The 20,000-nt window shown below is 39.4% G+C and overlaps 1 protein-coding gene across 1 annotated transcript in view; it reads left to right on the top strand.

Moving 5' to 3' along the window:
- FSTL4 (follistatin like 4) overlaps positions 1-20,000 on the top strand; it is a 490,670-nt gene that overhangs the window by 414,011 nt on the left and 56,659 nt on the right. The window contains exon 6 of the mRNA XM_075009751.1: positions 9,140-9,306. Within this exon, the coding sequence (XP_074865852.1) occupies positions 9,140-9,306 (167 nt within the window). The remainder of the gene's footprint in view (positions 1-9,139; positions 9,307-20,000) is intronic.

Genomic DNA, 20,000 nt, shown 5'->3' with positions numbered 1-20,000 from the left:
TAATGACCTCAATTATACATGTCTTCATTGTGAAATTATGATTGCCTTTGGCGGGCTGCAAATGACAGCAGAGGAAAGATTTCCATGATAAAGCAGCACAACAAGTAATACCTGCTCACATTATCATGCATAGCTTGATGTGTAAGTCAGTGCAACTCCTGTTTAACAATCTAAGAAATAAAATAGGACAGAGGAGACGGGAACGGGAAAAATGGGAAAATGTATCTTGATAATAATAATAAACTTAATAACAGAGAATGCTGTAGAAATGTGTGTTGGGCTCTGTATTTGCAAGAAATTATTTTACGTCTTTTAAGTGGGATGTGGGCACACAAAGACACTGACCACAGAATTACCATGGGTCCTTCCAGTCAGCCGTGGCCTAACTCAGGGGTCAGCAACCCCAGCACAGGTGCCAAGACTGGCACGCAAGCCGATTTTCATTGGCACATGAGGCGGGAGCTCAGCCCTGTGCTTACTCCCCCATGCAGCCAGGAGGTTGTTCAAAGCCACACCACCTGTGGATTAACAAAAGACCAACTAATGCTACATCACCCACCTAAGCGGTAAAGCTCTGCATGTTAATTTATTTATTAATGAAGCTGTTGTGAGTAGAACTATTAGTGACTTGAAAAAATATCACCAGTGCTCGGACAGTACACAGAGGTCAAAAGGTCAAATTTTGGCACTCTGCCTTTGAAAGGTTGCTGATCCCTGGCCCAATTCATAGTAATTTTGGAATTTGTTTTTGCCCTTCTCAGCGGCCAAGAGTAACAATTTTATCACCAGTCTTGTGGTATTTGCATAGTTGCAGAGAACAGCTTCAAAACCAGAAGACAAATAAAATCTCTCTGATACGTATTGTTAGTATAAAATCTCATGATGTTTAAGCCAGTCTTGTGATTTGGGGGATCTGACTCATGCTTTTTCGATGTTCAGTGTTGACAGGTGGTACTGTAGAGCTGACTTTCAGAAGCTGCTCCTTGCTATTTCTGAAACATTAACCTACGCCAGCAAACAAGCAGTATTTAGCAGCCTAGAACCAGGTTTAAAAGTCTGGACCACATTCACAAACAGGAAAGTAACAGGAAACTGAAAGCTGCTGAGCCAGCCCAATGGAGCAAAAGACTTATTTCTGGCAGCAGCACAAGTTCATGACCCCCAGAGATTGTCAATAAACAGTAGAATATACTTCACTTTGAGCTGAGGACATACTTTCTCTCCCCTGATGTGCTTTTTGCTTCACTCTTTTTCACTGCAGTCCCTCTGCTGCCAACCTCACTTTCTGTCCTCTGTGTTCCATCCGAATCTGCCCCATTTATTCCCTCTTTCCTCAATGCACACATCTCTTCTCTCTCTTTTTTTTATTAAATGTACAAGGTCATCATAAACCAAACATCTTGTACTGATTTGTATGCTTTATAGCATGCATGCAATTGCTCAGTCTTGGGGCTAAAGTCTCTGCTGGCCTAACTCTATTTGAGAATTGGTCCTTAATGTGCAGAGTTCATTTCTGTGCTATGGAAGTAGGCACTCTTTGAACAGTTTCAATTTTCTTTTCTTCAAGCATGTTGAGAATCCTGAGTCTTCTAATAGTTTTGAAAAATAATGCAATCCATTCAAAACTTAACATGAGGAATTTATAGAAGAGATTATACTAGAGAAAAGCTGTTACTATTTGAGTCACTTATGTATACATAGATTTAACACTGGTTTCAGATTTTTAAAAATGAGAAAGTATTTTTTGTATGAAAGCACTCATGGAATTTTTTAAAAAAAGTTTATACTGATAAATCAATACTCAGACCAGTTGCTGATTTTTCTCTGGAAATACTAAGCATCTAGAATACCTCTGTCTACTACCTAAAATATTTAGGAAATGGACACATACTATCTTCTTTGTTTTACTCTATTAAAGCAAAAGAAAGCATTTATCTTCCTTTTTTCATATAGGCTACATCTACACTAGAAGCATCTGTCTACAGAAGTTACTGTCAGAAGAGATGTTTCTACAAAGCTTCTGTTCACAGATTGGATCTACATATAAAAACGGATTGATCTTGATCCAGTCTGTTGAAAAAAGGGCCCCCAGCACATGTACACAACTTTTTTGTTTACCATTTGGCTATGTCTGCACTAGAGAGTTTTGTAGACAAAATTGGGGTTTTGCAGACAAAACTTGCAGAGTGTCTACACACAAAATGTGGTTTGTTGACAGAAAATGTCAGCAAAACAGGTGTGTAAATACTTCAAGGGGGCCCTTTTGTTGACAGAGGGAATGAAAAGATCAGTCTGTTTTTATGTGTAGACACAATCTGTCAACAGAAGTGTAGTCAGAATATCTCTTCTGACAGTAACTTCCATAGACAGATGCTTCTAGTGTAGACATAGCCTTTTTGTTGACAAAATGCATTTGGCTGCATCTAGATTCAGTCCAGCTGCTGGTAGCATGATGCATATGAGGGCTCATTAAATTGCAAATAGCTACTCATTTGCATATGTGTGGGTCATTTGCATGTTCATGGCAGAAAACAATCAGTGTAGACATGGTTCTGCTGGCAAAAACCCCCTCTGTCACCAGCCCCTTATCCCTGATTTTGGGGTGGGGGATAAGGGGCTGGCAAAACCATATCTATGCTACTTGTTTTCAGCTGCAAATATGCAAATGAGTCATGCAAATATGCAAATGAGTGGCCATTTGCAATTTTTGTGAACTTTCATTTGCACCATGCTGCCAGCAGCCAGTCTGAATCTAGATGTAGGGCTTCTGTGTACACACTCCATGAGTTTTGTCTACAAAACTGTCTAGTGTAGACATAGCCATATTGATCTGTTAAGGCAATCAGTGCATTTCCAAACCCACATCAATACCCAAACTAGTCCAGAAGTAAGTTTGGAGTAATGAAGGCCTATTTGCTGCATTGCATTGCCTATGATGGATCCTAGATATGTCAACTGGCAGATTGTAGTTAGGTTGAATTTTAGATTTGTTCTTCTTACAATTAATGCTATTGCTGCTGAGGCCTTTTCTGCACTTACCCATGCAGTCAACCTACTTTTGCTATGCAAAAAGTGTAGCTGAAGTTGACATACTTACCACAGTATCTTGCATTCTTGCATGCAGTTATGTCCATGGGGGGGTGCTCTCCCATTGATGTCAGCTAGTCTCCTCATCTTGATGAAGTACTGGCATTGACAAGAGCAAGTTTGGAGATTGATTTATCATGTCTACAGCAGACTTCAGCATCAATCAACTGCGTAGCATAGATGAAGCCGAAGTTTTGTTGTTGCTGGTTTTTTTTTTTAATGTCTGGTCCTCAAATAGACCTAATCCTTCTCTTCGACTATTAAAATCCTTTTGTCGCTTTTTTGTGCCAAATGTCCCTATTTTGTTCAGCTTTTCTGAGAGCTTATTATGGCTTTGGCAAAGAAGAGTAATGAAACTCAGTCGTTATATGCTTAAGAGTCCAAATTCCACAGAATGCACAAGCGTTTCACTCATAACCATGCAAGTAGAAATCAGCATGTTTAACAGAGTTCAGAATGATTACATGTAGTGTTCCTATTCTCGCCCTAAATACAAGTTACCCATTTAGAAGAAAAGGCAATTCAAAATTAATCTTCACTGTTTCATTGGTACTGTATTAACTAATTCCAGGGATTTAAGAAATAACGGAAACCAATTTGACAGGGCACAAAGACCCTTCATCTACTGTTTGTGGTATTGTATTACAATCATATCGTCCTGTCTTTTTAAGTCTTTCCTCTCTCTGGCAGTTGTCTGAAAGACTCACAGACAGTAGCGAAAGCTTACTATTGGCCTGTTTCAACAAAGAACTTAAGTACATACTTAACTTTAGTCTGAGTAGTCCTCTGGACATAAATAGTCACTGGGACCTCTCTCTTTCTTAAAGTTAATTGTTAGATCAACTGCATTGCTGGATCAGGTCCTAAACTGAGTATATGTATCGTATTGTCAAATTGTCAAATATACTCCTTTGGTACATGTAACAGCAATAGCTAAAACATAAATACATTATCACAGAAGTGTGTGTTTTTAAATTGATTATATCCGTTTAACATAAATATACATCTGAATAAACCCGGTGCTGGAAGTGTGTCTTGGTAAATGTGATTTTTTTTTGGTAAAACAATAATTAAAGGCACGATAAACAATTTTAACTACTTTCATGGAGAAGTATTTAGAACTTAATGTGCTACTAAAAACATGCTCTTTAGCTAACTCGATGAGAAAATGAAAATTGATTATGTTTTTGTTTTTCAGTTGATCTGTATTTAATAGGGCTGCATCTACACTAGACGCATCTATCTACAGAGGTTACTGTTGGAAGGGATGTTCAGACAAAACTTCTGTCAACAGATACTGTCTACACATAAAAAGCAGATCAACCTTTTGATCCACTCTGTCGACAAAAAGCCTCCCGGAACATCTACACAGTTTTTTTGTTGACAGTTACTGTCTATAAAATACATTTTGGCTATATCTACATGGACAGCCTCTGTCGACAGAGGTCACTGTCAACAGAGAAACTTCAGTGGTACCTCTGTTGACAAATTGCATCTACTCCTAAAAGCAGCTTGAAAGAGCAAGCCACTCTGTCGACAGAATGACCGACCAGAAGCTTTGCAAACAGGGCTGCCCAGGGAATCTGAAGCCCTGTCTGTCGACAGAACTTGTCTACACAGACACTCTGTCGACAAAGGCATTATACCTGATCGGGGAGAGGTATAACACTACAGCTGTGTGTACACTTGCATTCCTATTTTGAAAGAGGCATGCAAATGAGGAAAGTTGAAAATTCAAATGAGGTGTAGATTTACATATCTGGCACCTCATTTGCATTTCTTATTTCAAGATAGCTTCTTTCAAAAGAAGAAAACCAATGAAGACACTGCTCTTTCGAAAGTAAACTCCATCTTCGAAAGAATCCTTTTTTTATGGGGAAAAACCCCCCAGTTTTGTCTATAAAACTCTCTAGTGTAGACAGCCTGCGTAACCTTTTCGGTATTATTTCACTAAAGAATGGCAACTATTCAGTTTTCTCCTTTACTAGAAATAGACAGTTGTTTTACACTAGCACACTTCTAACATGCAAAACTAAAGCCTGCTTGGCTATAATTTCCAAAGAAATCCCACTGAAGAGGGCGTTGATAGGTTTCAGGCGTGTTTTATAGAATTCAATGCAGTGTGAGAAATAGCACATGGGATTAAGGAAAATATGTAATAAGAAATAAAACTGAATTCTCTAGTGAATGATCCTCTATTTCACTTCTCTCCAAAGGAAGATGGTCCTTATCAGCCTTACTGCATGCTACATATTATACTAATTAATTGTTGTTTATCCTCCCGAGTACATTCAAAATACTGTGTGCATAAAAAGGAACTCAGTGCTTCATACACAAAGCAACTACAATACTAAAGCTTAGACCCAGTACACATAGTCAGAATCATAGACTCATAGAACACTAGAACTGGAAGAGTCCTCAAGAGGTTCTTGAGTCCAGTTCCCGCCCCCATGGCAGGACCAAGCACTGTTTAGAGTCACTAGAATATCTCTGATAAGTGTCTGTTTAACTTGCTGTTAAATATCTCCCGTGATGAGGATTCCACAACCTCCCTAGCAATTGATTCAATTTTTTACCCAGCCTGGTATTTAGGAAACTTTTCCTAATGTTTAACCTAAGCCTTCCATTGCTTCTTGTCCTATCCTCAGAGGCCAAAGAGAACAATTTTTCTCTCTCCTTCTTGTAACAGTCTTTCAGGGCAGACAGTGAGGAAATGATGGTACAATACGATGTTATAATTAGAGACTGGGACATAGCGTACAGTCCTAAGATGCTGATGGCTACGGGAGTTTTATATGAACAAGGACAAAAGGATTTTAAAAGCAGTGTCGTCCAGCAGGTAGAAAAGTCATCTGAACTGGGACTCAAAACCTGGGGGCCTATTCCTAGCTCTGCCACTGACCTACTTTGTAACATGGGGCAAGTCACTGCACCTCTATGTGCCTGTGTACCCTCCTACTCTTTGTCTCTCCTGTTTATATAGATTGTAAACTGCCTGGGGGAGGAATTTGTATCTATTTACTTACCTTGCTTTGCGAATTGCTTGTTCACTAGCGCTACCGCTATGAGGCCCTTATCCCAACTGAGGTCTCCAGGTACTCCCAGAATCCAAATAACAATAATAATTCAACTGAATGTAATTTTTATAGCTATTCTTTCTTGCCCACAATTTGTGCTCTTCCTGAAGTAGCAGTGAGAATGTGAGGTGAAAGAAGGTCTGATCCCTCACACGCAGCACGTGAAAGGTCATATTGATTTTTTATAGCCCTGAATCAGTCTAAGACTTCCAGTGGTGGACACAATTTGGAGCACACTAGGCTGTACATTACCTTCTGATTTACCTGGGGGGAATACAGACAAGAAGGATGCAGCGGTCATCTTTTCTAAGCTGCCTATCTACTTTGAAACTGATGATTGTTTCATGCCAGCCAGCTGGAAGGCCCTGGCTCTCAATTGTTTGATAGATTGACAAGCAGTGGAAGCATCTGAAGTGAATTCTTTTAGTCTTCCCACTGCTACCAGAGGGAGAACCTTCTCCCACACAATCAGAAAAGTCACCAGTTTAGGAACTCAAGGGGAAGCCAAATGCAAATGAGGAAGTTAAACATCATGGAAAATGGTTCATAGACTCAGAGTGTAACTGTGTTCATCTGTAGCTTTACAAATAGCAAGTCGTCCTGTCGTACCTTAAGCCATTTCTACATATGCCACTTTTTCCGAAAGTGTCATGCTAATAAACAGCCCAAAATATGCGAATGAGGCGTGGATGCAAATTCCCCACACCTCGTTAACATAAGGTCACATGATTTGGAGTCCGGAAGACACTCTTCCAGACTCCAAAACAACGTGTAGAAGCACGGCCCCGGGGGCGGGGGGGGATCTTCCAGAAGGAAGTCCTCCTTCTGGAGGCCCCTTTTTCCCAAAAATTTTGTGGAAGAAGGGGCCCTTGGAAGGAGGCCTTCCATCCGGAAGACCGCCCCCCCCCAGGGGCCGTGCTTCTATGCGTTGTTTTGGAGTCTGGAAGAGTGTCTTCCGGACTCCAAATCATGTGACCTTATGTTAACGAGGTGTGGGGAATTTGCATCCACGCCTCATTTGCATATTTCAGGCCATTTATTAGCCGAAAGTGGCATGTGTAAAAACATCCTTAAACACTAACATTCATTTATTAAGTCATGAACTTTCCTGTGTAAGTGGATAAGGGAAAATACTGTTTCTGTGTCTTCATACACAGATTACAAAGATAGAAGCTGTTTTCCTTTTATTTTTCATATTGCAAGATGAAAGAGAACTCAGTAGCTTTAATACAAGCAGTACAAAAGATTTCCCTTTTGAAGATTTTCACCAGCGGGGGGAATCACAACCACATTTTCCCTGTAGTTTTCTAGGACATTAATCACTTTGGCCATGGCTACACTAGCCCTGGTCTTTCGAAAGGAGGATGCTAATGAGCCACTTCAGCAGATGCTAATGAGGCACTTCTATGAATATGCAGTGCCTCATTAGCATAATGGCAGCCACAAGCATTTCAACAGTGCCGCTTTCGAAACGCATGCTGCTAGTGTGGATAGGGGCCTTTCGAAAGGGCCCCCAGACTTTGAAAGCCCCTTCTTCCCATTTGGTTTTGGTTGCTGTATTTATTTGTATTTACGTTCAATATACTGTACTTATGGAAAATGTAACTAAAATTTACTTATAGTTAAAATGACAGAGAGTAAGCTGTGCTAGTCTATACACTATCAAAACAAAAAGCAGTCAAGTAGCACTTTAAAGACTAGCAAAATAGTTTATTAGGTGAGCTTTCGTGGGACAGACCCACTTCTTCAGACCATATCCAGACCAGAACAGATTTAATATTGTGAGACTAAATATTGAGTCTGTTCTGGTCTGGATATGGTCTGAAGAAGTGGGTCTGTCCTACGAAAGCTCACCTAATAAACTATTTTGCTAGTCTTTAAAGTGCTACTTGACTGCTTTTTGTTTTAAAACGACAGATATTTGAGAGTTCCGGACAGTAGCATGCCAAATATGAATGAGTTTACTTGAGTTATCATTGTACAGCAAATGTTAAGCAATAGAAATCCACAGGCACAGATGTCTGGATTCCATAGATGTAAAGGCTCCCTAAATTAATACACTGCTATCTTGTTTGTTCTGCAACCAGAGACTGCAGCAATTTTGTGCCAAAAGTGGTTTTGAACTTTTCACATTCATCTTAATGGCTGTTAACTTGAAAAGCCCTGCTTTGAGCATTTAAATGGGACATAGTTTCAAGGGTTTTTGTGTAGGAGCCTTGTGAATAGGGCTGAGAGGAAAAAAAGGGATCATAGGAAAGATAACACTGTGAACGTTGCAGTTTTGATATCAGTGCTGTTTGATTGGTCTGCTGAACTGACTAATAATGACTATCTGTATTGACGGTAATTCTGACATCAATTGTCTTATTTATTTATACAGCCACATATGGCAAAATGTGCAGACATCTTTACACCCATTGGCCAGGAAAAGAGTAGAACATTTTTGTTGTTTTATAAAAATATTAAAAGGGCTTAGAGCCCAAACTAGGCATGTTTTAAAATGTAGGTGCAAATTAAAATTAATTAACATTTTAAATTGAAATATAGGAAAGGAGTTGCAATTTCATAATAGAGGAAAAAAATGCTGCCTCACATGCCACATAATATTTGGCAAATGCTTGCTTTTCTTTTCTTCTGGTAGCCTCTATATGTCACTTAAAAAGTCCAGAGCAGATAGGTTTGCTCACAATGCAGTTATTATTTTGTTGCTGCAGTATATGTAATTTTAATTCTGAGTCTTTGGAGAGGAAATGGGCATGTCTGATATCATGGCCCTGCTTTAATTAGCAAGGAAGTTGTCTGACATCCAAAGAGTTAGGTTAAAGTAGCTAATTTAATTGCTTTGTTGCTTAGGCTGATCCTTTTTATACTGTATATCTTTTTCAAAGCTGAAATATGCCCAAGGAATCAAAGGGAGAATAATGGCTTCATTTTGGTATTGATAATTTCTTCCTTTTTTACCTTCCTTTTTGCAGAGGTAGTACAACTCACTCTTCCTGAAGAGCAGAAGGTTAGCATTACCACAGTGACAGTAGGAATGAGTGCTCTATTGACCTGTGCCATTCATGGAACTCTTAGACCCCCAATTATCTGGAAACGCAATGGAATCACACTGAACTTCTTTGATTTGGAAGATATCCATGTAAGTTTTCAATTGTGTTTGTTGTTTTATTTCTAGTGGATTGAGTATTTAAATTTACATTATTTTTATTATTATTATTATTATTATTACATTATTGAGTATTTACTTTACATTATTCCTTTATGTTATTATTATAATAGAACATGGCAAGAAGGATATTTTGTTTCAGTATGAACTATGACTAGGAAGAAAAAGGAAACTGAGTCAGGCAAAGTCAACAGCTGGGAGCATGAGTACCAGAATAGAATAACACCAACTACCAACGTTTCTTCTCTCACAATTAATGGCAGCCCAGTGAGACTGATGGTCCACGGGTGTCAACCCTAACATTCATGAGCAGACTGGCTACATAAGCCATGAATCTCCATTAATCTCCTCTTAAGCCCAGTGAGAAGAAACATATTTAGCCATCATGGGAAACCACAAGTCTGCAATTGAGTAAAATCTTTCGTATATATCCAGTTAAATAATATACATTTAACCACCTTTTCTGATATTTTGGGAAGATCAAAGCTAAACCTTCCATGAGCTACTAGTTTTTTGTTGGGAAGTTTTGCATTTCATCTCATTCTGTAGGGCATTACAATGTCCATCAAGAAAGGAACATGTATATCTATTAACTCATCCTTCTACCTTATGTTGTTGCCTAATTATGAATATGTCAGCTAGTTGTTTTCTTTCTTAGTTGTTTTATACATTAACTTGGCAAATTATAGACTCTATTAAAGAAAATATATTTTTGAAGCTTTTTTTAATTACTAACATTTCATTTTAGAGAAGATGGAGAATGATGTACAGGAAATATAGTCCCTATTTCTTTTCTCTTAGCATTAAAATACACAAATCAGGTTTATTTTAATTACAGAACAATATTACTTTATTTACATTTTTTGTTCCGCTTTTGTTAATTAACGTATTTTTTAATGTAGGTTAAGAGCTGGTATATATTATATCTCACTAAATTGTTGTGGAACCTGGATTTCTGAAATGTAGAAAACAGTTTGTTTTCCTGTCTACATTAAAAAATGGAAGCTACAGAATATTGGCAATAAGTGAATGCTACACCTCGGTATTGCATTTTTCTTTGTCACTGTATGAAAATTTTGGGCATATGTGTCTCAGATGCAGAGAACTGGTAAGCCTAAAGACTATTTTATTGCAGGCACAAATTGGCTATGTTCACCTTTCTAAACATTCTGTTCTTTGCATCAAATCAAGTGCCACCCCTTTCAAGCGTAATTCTTGTTGCCATCTGGAACATGACATTGAAATGCAACTTGAAACCAGCAACATATTGCTATAATATTAACACAGGGATGTAGAGGAAGTTTAATGAAGACAGGCAGGATAGCAAAGCACACTAGTATACCTGACCTGATTTCTTATCGAAATTTTTGAGCGGTATGTTGTGAATAACCACTTTTGGGTCATTGTCCGTACAACTGAATGGAATCTCACCAAGATGCTAGGTGGAGGACTGTGTCTTTCAAAATTATAGCAGGAAAGTGACATAACAAAATGTATTGTGTGGTTTTGTTAATAAATTACTACGTTTACTGTTTTGTACAAATATTGTTCTGGAATTAGACCACAGACTAGGCTTGTTTTTCATAGGTGGTGAAGGCTGCACATCTTATCAAAATGTTTAGTTTAGCTGATCATAAGTAATTTTTGGATATCATTTTCACTAGATATGGGCTGAGAAGACTTTTAATATCCAGCTCTGGATTAGATGTAAAAGAGGATTTGGTGGTCACCCTCAAGGTTAAACTAGGACTAGGATTCATGTTCAAATGGTTTGAATCTTTATGCTCAAGAGTAGATTTTTACGAGATTTCAGCCCAAAACAGAGGACAGCCATGAGATCAGACATTTCAGGAGATACTGGCCATATCCACAGTGGAGGTCCCTTTTGCGATCTAAAACCAAAACCGAAGTCCAGAAATTTAAATTCCAACATACCCTTACATTAGAAGATGCTTGGTTTGTGGTTTCAGCTCATCCTTTGCTGTATTAATTAAAAATTATAAGAGAAAACTTTTAAAATCAAATACACTTTTACTCCTTTTAAAATCATATATATTTGTCATTGTGACAGGTTGACTCATGGTTTACATCATTTCTAACTGTGCCTGACATTGGTTAGTTGATAATAAAGAAGAGCTTTATTTAAATGTTAGGAGGAAATATGTCCTAATACAAAAATGGAATCATTTCTATATAATCTCACTACTCCTTTGACTAATTATGCACTTTAGACCTGCCTTCAAGCAATCATTCACTCTTCAAACCTGTCTGTGCTCTCAGTTATTCATGGTGGCTAGGTCTTTTCCAAAGGGGTTATCACTGAAACTTTGTCAGAATGGCACTTTCAAACACTTGCATGGAGGAGAAGAAATATCTCTTCTTCCATTTTAATGTTTCATATTTCATTCTATCACTGGCGCACCCTTTCAAAGGAACCCCAGCTACACAGCTATTTTTATTTCAAAATCAGCACTTTCGACAGGCCGGGTGGCTGTCATTATGCAAATGAGGTGCTGAATATTCATATCAGTGCCTTATTTGCATTTTCAAAGGACTGTAATTTACATGCCCCTTCTGAAAGGGAGAGGCAGCGTACCCATGGCCAAGCAGTGGCCAGGAAGAGGATATTAGAGAGATGAATACAGTGGTTTCTACTTGAAAATCATCATTTACCCCTATATACTTCTCAGTAACAGTAGTCTAAGTGTAGCGAATATGTGCAGAAACTGAATGCATGTCTGATATCCTCCCCAAACATCACTAAATCTGCTCCCTCCAAGTAGGGGGACTCTCATATCCCACACTTGTCATTCTGAACCCATTCTTCAGGTATGGAAGTGGGATGTGAACATATGAAGCAGCAGTGTGTCAGTGCTGCTCATTTCTGAAAATGAGGCACCAGTCCCTGCAGGTGATTTCAGGGGTTAGCACTGCTTCTTTTGCTAATCAGTGCAGTGGGCTAAAAACATGGTACTTTGGCTTTGACACCATTCCTCAAGACCATTCTGTTTTGTCACAATCAATCTTACACCATCACAATCCAAGAAACAGAAAGTTGCATCTGAGATGATTATGTTGCATAAGCATTTCTTGGGCAATTGAGCCCTTAGTTTTGCAATGTGGGCATCAGCTCATTCAGACATTTGTGCACCATTGCTCTAGTTGGATTTGGGCTACATTAGACAATTTAAAGGCTGACTGTGATGCTTTGCAGTGTCTCTTGTGAGTACTGAAATTCACATTATTCAATGTTCTATTTAAAGGCATTGGGGGGAAAGAAAGCAAAGAGTGTGCTTCTTAATATACTTGAAGTCAGTTAATTAAATTGCTTCAGTGTTTTCTTCTAGTATGCCTCAAGCAGAAACTCAATTGCATTCTGCTTTTCACAATAAGGTTAGCAGTTTGGCTAATTGGAAGTGCAGCAGGGGATTAATTGCACCTTTTTAACTTCAGGGGAATCCTTCCTGCTTCTGGCACAGTTTTACAAAAACCTGCTGGATCTCCATGCTCTCAGAAAATGCCCACATATTATATTTCAGTTAAACTCTCCCTTCTCTAAATACTAATGGTGAAACGGAACCAAATTGAAAAGTAAATTCATCCATAAGTGGTAATCAGAAGATTTCTAGAAAGCTGTGGTACAGAACTATGAATACTCTGACTAAAACTATGTATATACTAGTAAAAAAAATTGACCTCAGAAACACAATTTTAGCTATTCCAAGGGCTTGTCTACACTAGCTCCCTACTTCGAAGGGAGCATGGTAAGTAAGGTGTCGGGAGATTATTAATGAAGTGGTGCACTGCAGAGGCAGCACAGCGCTTCATTAAGCTAATTCTCCCCTGTGGCAACTGCAAAGTGTTAAACTTCCAAGTGCCAGCTTGCGTGTAGCCACGACTATTTTTTTGAGGAGTAAAGGGACTTTGAAGTTGCCAAGGCATTTCAAAGTACCGGCGGGAGAGCCGCAGCTACACGGAAGCTGGAACTTCGAAGTTTAACGCTTCAAAGTTGCCGCAGGGGAGAATTAGCTTAATGAAGTGCTGCATATGCAGCACAGCACTTCATTAGTAAGCTTCTGACACCTTACTTACCATGCTCCCTTCAAAGTAAGGAGCTAGTATAGACAAGCCACAACTGCATAGCTAAAATCTACATACCTGCGCTCGACTAACTTGTCTGTCTTTACAGGGGAAGGTCGATGGGAGAGTTTCTCCCTTTGACCTCCCTGACTCGTTGCATCTCGCAAGGAGTAGCGGAGTTGACTGCTACCTTCTGAGAGGTCAATTTCATGCATCCACGAAAGCATGCAATCAAATCCTGGAAGATCAACCCTGAGTGAGTCAATCTTCCACAGTAGTGTAGATAAGCCCGATGTAATATGGCTGTCTTTTTCTGCTCTGTTCAGCCTCTTGTTAAATGTACAGTGAGAAGAAAGAAATATGATCAAAATTAAAATAGGAATTGACACAGCTGGGCAACACAAACCAGAATTAATCCTGAATTTACACAGAAATTAAAACTAGAAGATTAAAAAAAGCCTTATTATTTGTATGCCTTTTTTCTTTATAATGTTTTGAGACATTTTGATTGGCAACAAAATATTAATCACTTTTTGATGCTTATTTAATGAGAAGCTTTCACAAGTAACACAATAATAATTTGTCTTATCTCTTAAGAACTGAGTTAATGAATACAGCCACATAGCCATTACAAAACACCATCCTAATGACATGTAATTAAATGGTTTTTTTCCCCCTTGAAAACATTTAGGATTGCCTTAAATACCAAAATAATATTTAATCTTAAGGAGGACCTTTGTGACTATGAAGTAGAAGTGGCATTAGTTTTCCCATAAAGAAAATGTATTTTTTTTATATTTGACCCTTAATGAAAGTTGTATATGCTTTAGGTAGTGATAACGGGTTATCTACTTATAAAGAATTAAATGATGAAATTATTTTCTTTCTAAAGTGTATAATTTTGCTCTTCAACAACAATCAGAGATTTTGCTAATAAATTTATCTAGTAAACCACTTCTCAGTCCAAAATATAATAAATCAATTTATAGAACCCTCTGTATTTATAATAGCTGCAGAACTCCAAAATAAATAGACTGCAAAATCCAAGAAGACAAGAACTTGTTGTCTTGCCAAGTATCACGTTGTTAGCTAATTCATAAATTCATCTCTGCCTTTCATTACACATTACACGTTAATCTGCACAATTATGTTTCAATCCCCATTAGATGATTAGTCCAGAAATAAGGATTTTTTATCACCCAGCCTTAAGATATAGACATGGGCAATGAGTATAAGAGGCAAAAGGAGGCAATGCCTCCCTTGGGTCTTAGTGCTCAACATCTCCCCTCTTCCTCTCTCTATTCTGAGAGCTTCTGAGGGATCTTACGACAGGCTGTTGCAGCTTGCAGACCAGGTGACTGTTCCCCCAAAGTGAACAGTAAACCCTCAAAATTCACGATTTCAAGTTGCACTTAATTCGCAGTAACGTGAGTTAAGCACAACTCAAAATCCTGCTCCCCCCCAACCCTGGCTCAACCCCCCCCCAACTTCACCACCTCCACCCCAATTTAATCCCCCCACAGCCCAGTTTACCACCTTTGCAAGTGGCTCTGGCTCAACCTCCCTGGTTTAAACCCCACCCGCACATGGCTCTGGCTCAAGCCCCCAGCAGCCGGGCTTATCACCCCTGCATGTGGGTCTGGTTCAACCCCCCTCCCCCACCGCCAGTTCAGACACCCCACACATGGCTTCATCTTACACCCCCCCGCCCCCATGCACAGCTCTGGTTCAACTCCATCCCCCACCCCCCTGCAGCCTTGACCCCCTCCCATGGCTCCAGCCCACCACCAGGTTTAACCCTCCCCAGCTGCCTCCCCCCCACCTCAGGACTTACCTTTCAAAAGGAGCTCCAGGTACTCCTGCTCCTTCCCCGGCTGCAGAACGTGCATTTCACCAGGGGAAAAATGCTGCCCTCCGACTTACATGAAATAAGAGTTATGTGAGAGTGTGCCGGAATGCAACCCTCGTGTAACTCGAGGGACTACTGTATCTGTTAACTTAAAAGTGAAAAGACCTTCAGCTCGCCAGACTTATGATCATAATATCAAACCTATGAAAGATCCATGCAGTAGTAATTAAAACCATTTAGCAGGTATGTGCCAGCCCTGAATTTAGCAGAAAAAATTCTCATTGTGCATTACTATGTCTGCAGGACCTTAGTTTAAAAGTTGCTTAAAATATTTCATTATCTTGTGGCTGAATCTTATAAAATCGCATCTCTAAAAAACCTTGCATTGATATTAGGTGCATAATCTGCAAATCTGGGATCTTCAGACATAGGTTTTTAAATAAATTCTTCAAAAGACTAGTCTAATATAACATACACATTTTAATTTTAATTCTTGTAGTACAAACACTTGCTTCCAAAATCTTGCAGTCCTTTCTATCCATCCCTACTCTCATTTCATCCCCTTGTTGAAGAGAGCCCTTAAACAGACAACATTCCTTTTCTTCCAGATATCTGGACAAATGAGTTTTACTTCTGATGCACTAGTTTTAAGAGAAACCTCCACCAAAATCAGTATCTTACTAAGATATAGGGCTAGTCTACACTACCACCTTCCTTCGAGGGAAGGATGGTAATTAGGGTGTTTGGAGTGTGCTCATGAAGTGCTGTCGTGCATAGGCAGCACTTCATTAAGCAAATTCCCACCTGCAGCAACTTTGGAGTTTTAAACTTTGAGGTACTGGCACGTGCCTAGCCACGGCTCACCCGCCGGTACTTCGAATCCCCACCGGGCAGCCCTGTTTGCAGAGCTTCCAGTCAGTCATTCTGCTTCAAATTTGAGGAGTCAATTCTGCTTCAAAATTTTGAGGAGTAAGGGGACTTCGAAGTTGCCCCGGCACTTCAAAGTACCGGTAGGTGAGCCGTGACTAGATGCATGCCAGTACTTGAAAACTTCGAAGTCGCTGCAGGGGGGAATTTGCTTATGCACAGCAGCACCTCATTAGTAAACTCCCAACATCTTAATTACCCGCCTTCCTTCGAAGGAAGGTGGTAGTGTAGACAAGTCCATAAAATCCTTTGTTATGCCTAAAATCTTTGAAAACAAATTTTAACATAAACAAATAGGCTACCTCTACACGAGAAAACTCTGTTGACAGAAGTCACTGTTGGAAGGTATTTCCCGGCAAAACTTCTGTCAACAGATGGCATCTACACATAAAAGCAGATCGAAAGAGTAATCTGTTCTGTCGACAGAGAGCACCCAGACCGCCCGGCCCTCTCTCAACAGAATGACTGACTGGAAGCTTGAACAGGGCTGCCCAGTGAACTGGGAACCCTGTCTGTCAACAAACAGGCCCCAGAGCATCTACATGGTTGACAGAACACTGTCTAGAGGCATTGTACCTGAATGGGGAGAGGTATAATTCTGCCAACAGATGTGCTTGATTTTGTCAACAAAGTGCTCTTTTGCATAGAGACACTCCATGTTTTTTCCCGACAAAATCCCAGTTTTGCTGGGAAAAGCTTCTCTTATAGACATAGCCATAGTGAAATTTCTTGTTGTGAAAATTACACAAAACAAACCAGAGTTTCCTTTTACAATAAACAGCTCTGACTGATTAATTTCAAATTATGTCTTTGTTTTAGTGAGTTTAAATATGTAGCAATCTAGAATGATTATTTTAGGAAGACTTAAGAATATATTTAAAATGTGAAATCACCTTAGAAATACTGATAAAGAAAATGCAAAACAAAAATGCTGCATCACGTATTTCATAATATTCAATATTGTATTCAGCAGGACACTTGACCTGCCCCTGCTACAAAGTTTTTGCAAATGAGTCTCTGACAAACTTCAGATTATATCACAAAACCTGTGACAGACATTTTTTATTCCCAGATTTAATGCTTTTAATTAAGTACCTTCTGCATGCCCAGTGTTCACATGCAGTGGATAACATGCTCCATTTTCTTTAGAAAGAAATCTTAGAAGAGTGGTTTTTTCCTCCCAAAATGTCATTTGCTATATTTGGGTTCAAGGATTTGGTTGGAATGGGTGAGAAGAGGGAGTCAGTGGGGAAGGTGTGGGACAGTAGGATGGGGATGGATTCACAGGCTGGGGAGTTTACCACCCCAAGAAGCTGCTTCACCAACTGCCCAAGGATATGTTTGATGCTGATCCTGGAGATAGTGAAAGTTATATGCTACAAAGGACAAATGCAAATCCCAAAAGTCAATTGCTTGCTTGTTGAAGACACACAAGGGAATTAAAAGTATGGAAGCAGGAGTTCTTTAGCAGCTAGTTTATGGCTGGGTTTTCTACTTGTATGGTGAAAAATCAATTATTTCCCTTAAGGAAATTGCTCTCAGGAGTTAACAGGATATATACAGCATATAATTTATTTACTTGTTGCTTGAATGTGTTGATTAGTTTATCTTGTGAAAAGTCCAGTAGGATTTGTGTTACATTCTCCATTGTGTCTCCAGTATTTCCCTTTGGAGAGCTGTCCAGTAGCAATTCTCCACATTCACGCTAGCATTATGCTTTTTTATTTCTATGAATTGGAATTCTCATAGAAGAATTAAAAATCTTCATTCAACACTTTTCACTCATTTTGATTTTCTTACGTGGAAAATTCGTGACAATATACTGCTGTTACAGAAATTTACAGCATTCCTTCATGTGAAATGTCATGTGTAGTACTGGTCACCTCGTCTCAAAGCAGAGGTTACAGAATATTGAGTAGGTTTAAAGCATGGTGAAGAATATAATGGAAAAACTTTCATGAGAAGCGAGATTCAAAGATTGGGATTGTTTACCTCGGAAAGGAAATAAAATACAGTGCACTTTCTAAGTTATCTTCAGCAGTAACCCAATACAGAGTGCACTGCTGTAGTTTAAACTTCCTCAAGAAGGTTATCAGTCTGGGAATTTTTTGGATTCCGGCTACTTAGTGCAGTGCTAGTTGCCACTGTAGTTGTTATCAAGTCTGGATCAGAGAGGAAAGTCTACAATCTCTTGGGCAGGAAAAGTGAAAAAAAGAATACTTCCAGTCACTGCTTTTAGCTGGAGAACCAGCTATTCAGGATCCAAGAGACGCCAAAGACTGAGAAGCCCCTTCACAAAGGGAAGGGCCACTCTCAACATATGGAACATTACCATCATCAGGTCTGGGTTAAGCTGTGGTTCACTGGTTAGTCACTTGAAAAATAGCTCTTTAAAGATCCAGTTTGTGGCTCTTCAGAACAGCCTTTAGCCATCATTCCTGAGAAATAGATATTGGAATAGTATCTGCAGAGCTCTTTCCTATTGGTCTGTGTAAAGAACTGGTCCATTATAATGGTTTTAAACTCATATGTTTCTGTAGAAATGTTGGAATTTATCTAAACTGATAAACTTGGTACCTGGTCAAACAGTGTGTGTGGAAGCTGCAAAAATTTTATATCCAATATTACCTTTATATAACATGAATTAAATATCTGATCTTCTCTCCAAAAGTTCTTCAGTTCTCATACCTTTCGCTACAATTTCCAGAACAGACACATGTATTTTCAAACTTAGGCACCTGTACTTAGTCGCATAAATCCACAACTTGGCACATAAATAAGTGGCCTGATTTTTACATGCCCCGCAGCTGCAATGGGAGTTGGTGTAGATCAGGCCACTTCTTCGGTGCTTAATTCATAGAAGAATAGAATCTTTGGACGGGAAGAGACCTCGGGAGGCCATCAAGTCCAGCACCCTGCCCAAAGCAGGATCAACCCTAACTAAATCATACAAGCCAGGGCTTTGTCAACATGGGACTTAAAAACCTCTAGGGCTGGAGATACCACAACCTCTCTAGGTAACACATTCCAGTGCTTCACCACTCCTGGTGAAATAGTTTTTTCCTAATATCCAACCTACACCTCTCCCTCTGTAACTTGAGACCATTGCTCCTTGTGCTGCCATCCATCGCTACTGAGAGTAGCCTCTATCCATCATCTTTAGAACCCCACTTCCAGAAGTTGAAGGCTGATATCAAATCATCCCTCACTCTTCCCTTCTGCAAACTAAATAAGCCCAAATTCCCCAGCCTCTCCTTGTAAGTCATGTGCTTCATCCCCCAGTCATTTTGGTTGTCGTCTGCTGGACCCTTTCTAATGCAGCTAGTTATATGAGTAACTCCAGAGGCACTAAGACAAGGGATTGTGAAGTCTCTGCTTTAAGACTTAGCTAAGGGACTACTAGCTTTTAGCTCATGCAGTAGAGCACGTGGCGTTAGCCCCTAAGGTCATAAGTTCAAACCCTCCTCCAATCACACAACTCCATCGGTTTTAGTCATTCCATCCTGCAGACAAGTTTGGTCCACTGGCCTTGTATATAATTTTAGTCACCCAGTTTTAAAAATATGGCCAGTGTTTTCCCCAAAAGATTCAATCTTGAGATGGTACAACACTGCACTTCATAAATTCAAGAGACTTCCAAATACATGCTGCCATGTGATATGGCTAAGGCAAGTTATCATGCTCAGTGGTTGTGAATGTGGTTTAATAACAGTCCCATTTGAAGGCACATCAATTCTGAGCAAAGCTTGGCACTGGAAGGATTAAAATATAATCCGAGTCACACTGCCAGCAAAAAAAAAAAAAAATTACA

The sequence above is a fragment of the Carettochelys insculpta genome, chromosome 15, assembly GCF_033958435.1.
Source record: "Carettochelys insculpta isolate YL-2023 chromosome 15, ASM3395843v1, whole genome shotgun sequence".
NCBI lineage: Eukaryota > Metazoa > Chordata > Testudines > Carettochelyidae > Carettochelys > Carettochelys insculpta.
Note: the sequence above shows the minus strand (reverse complement) of the source record. Positions and strands in the feature narration are given on the sequence as shown.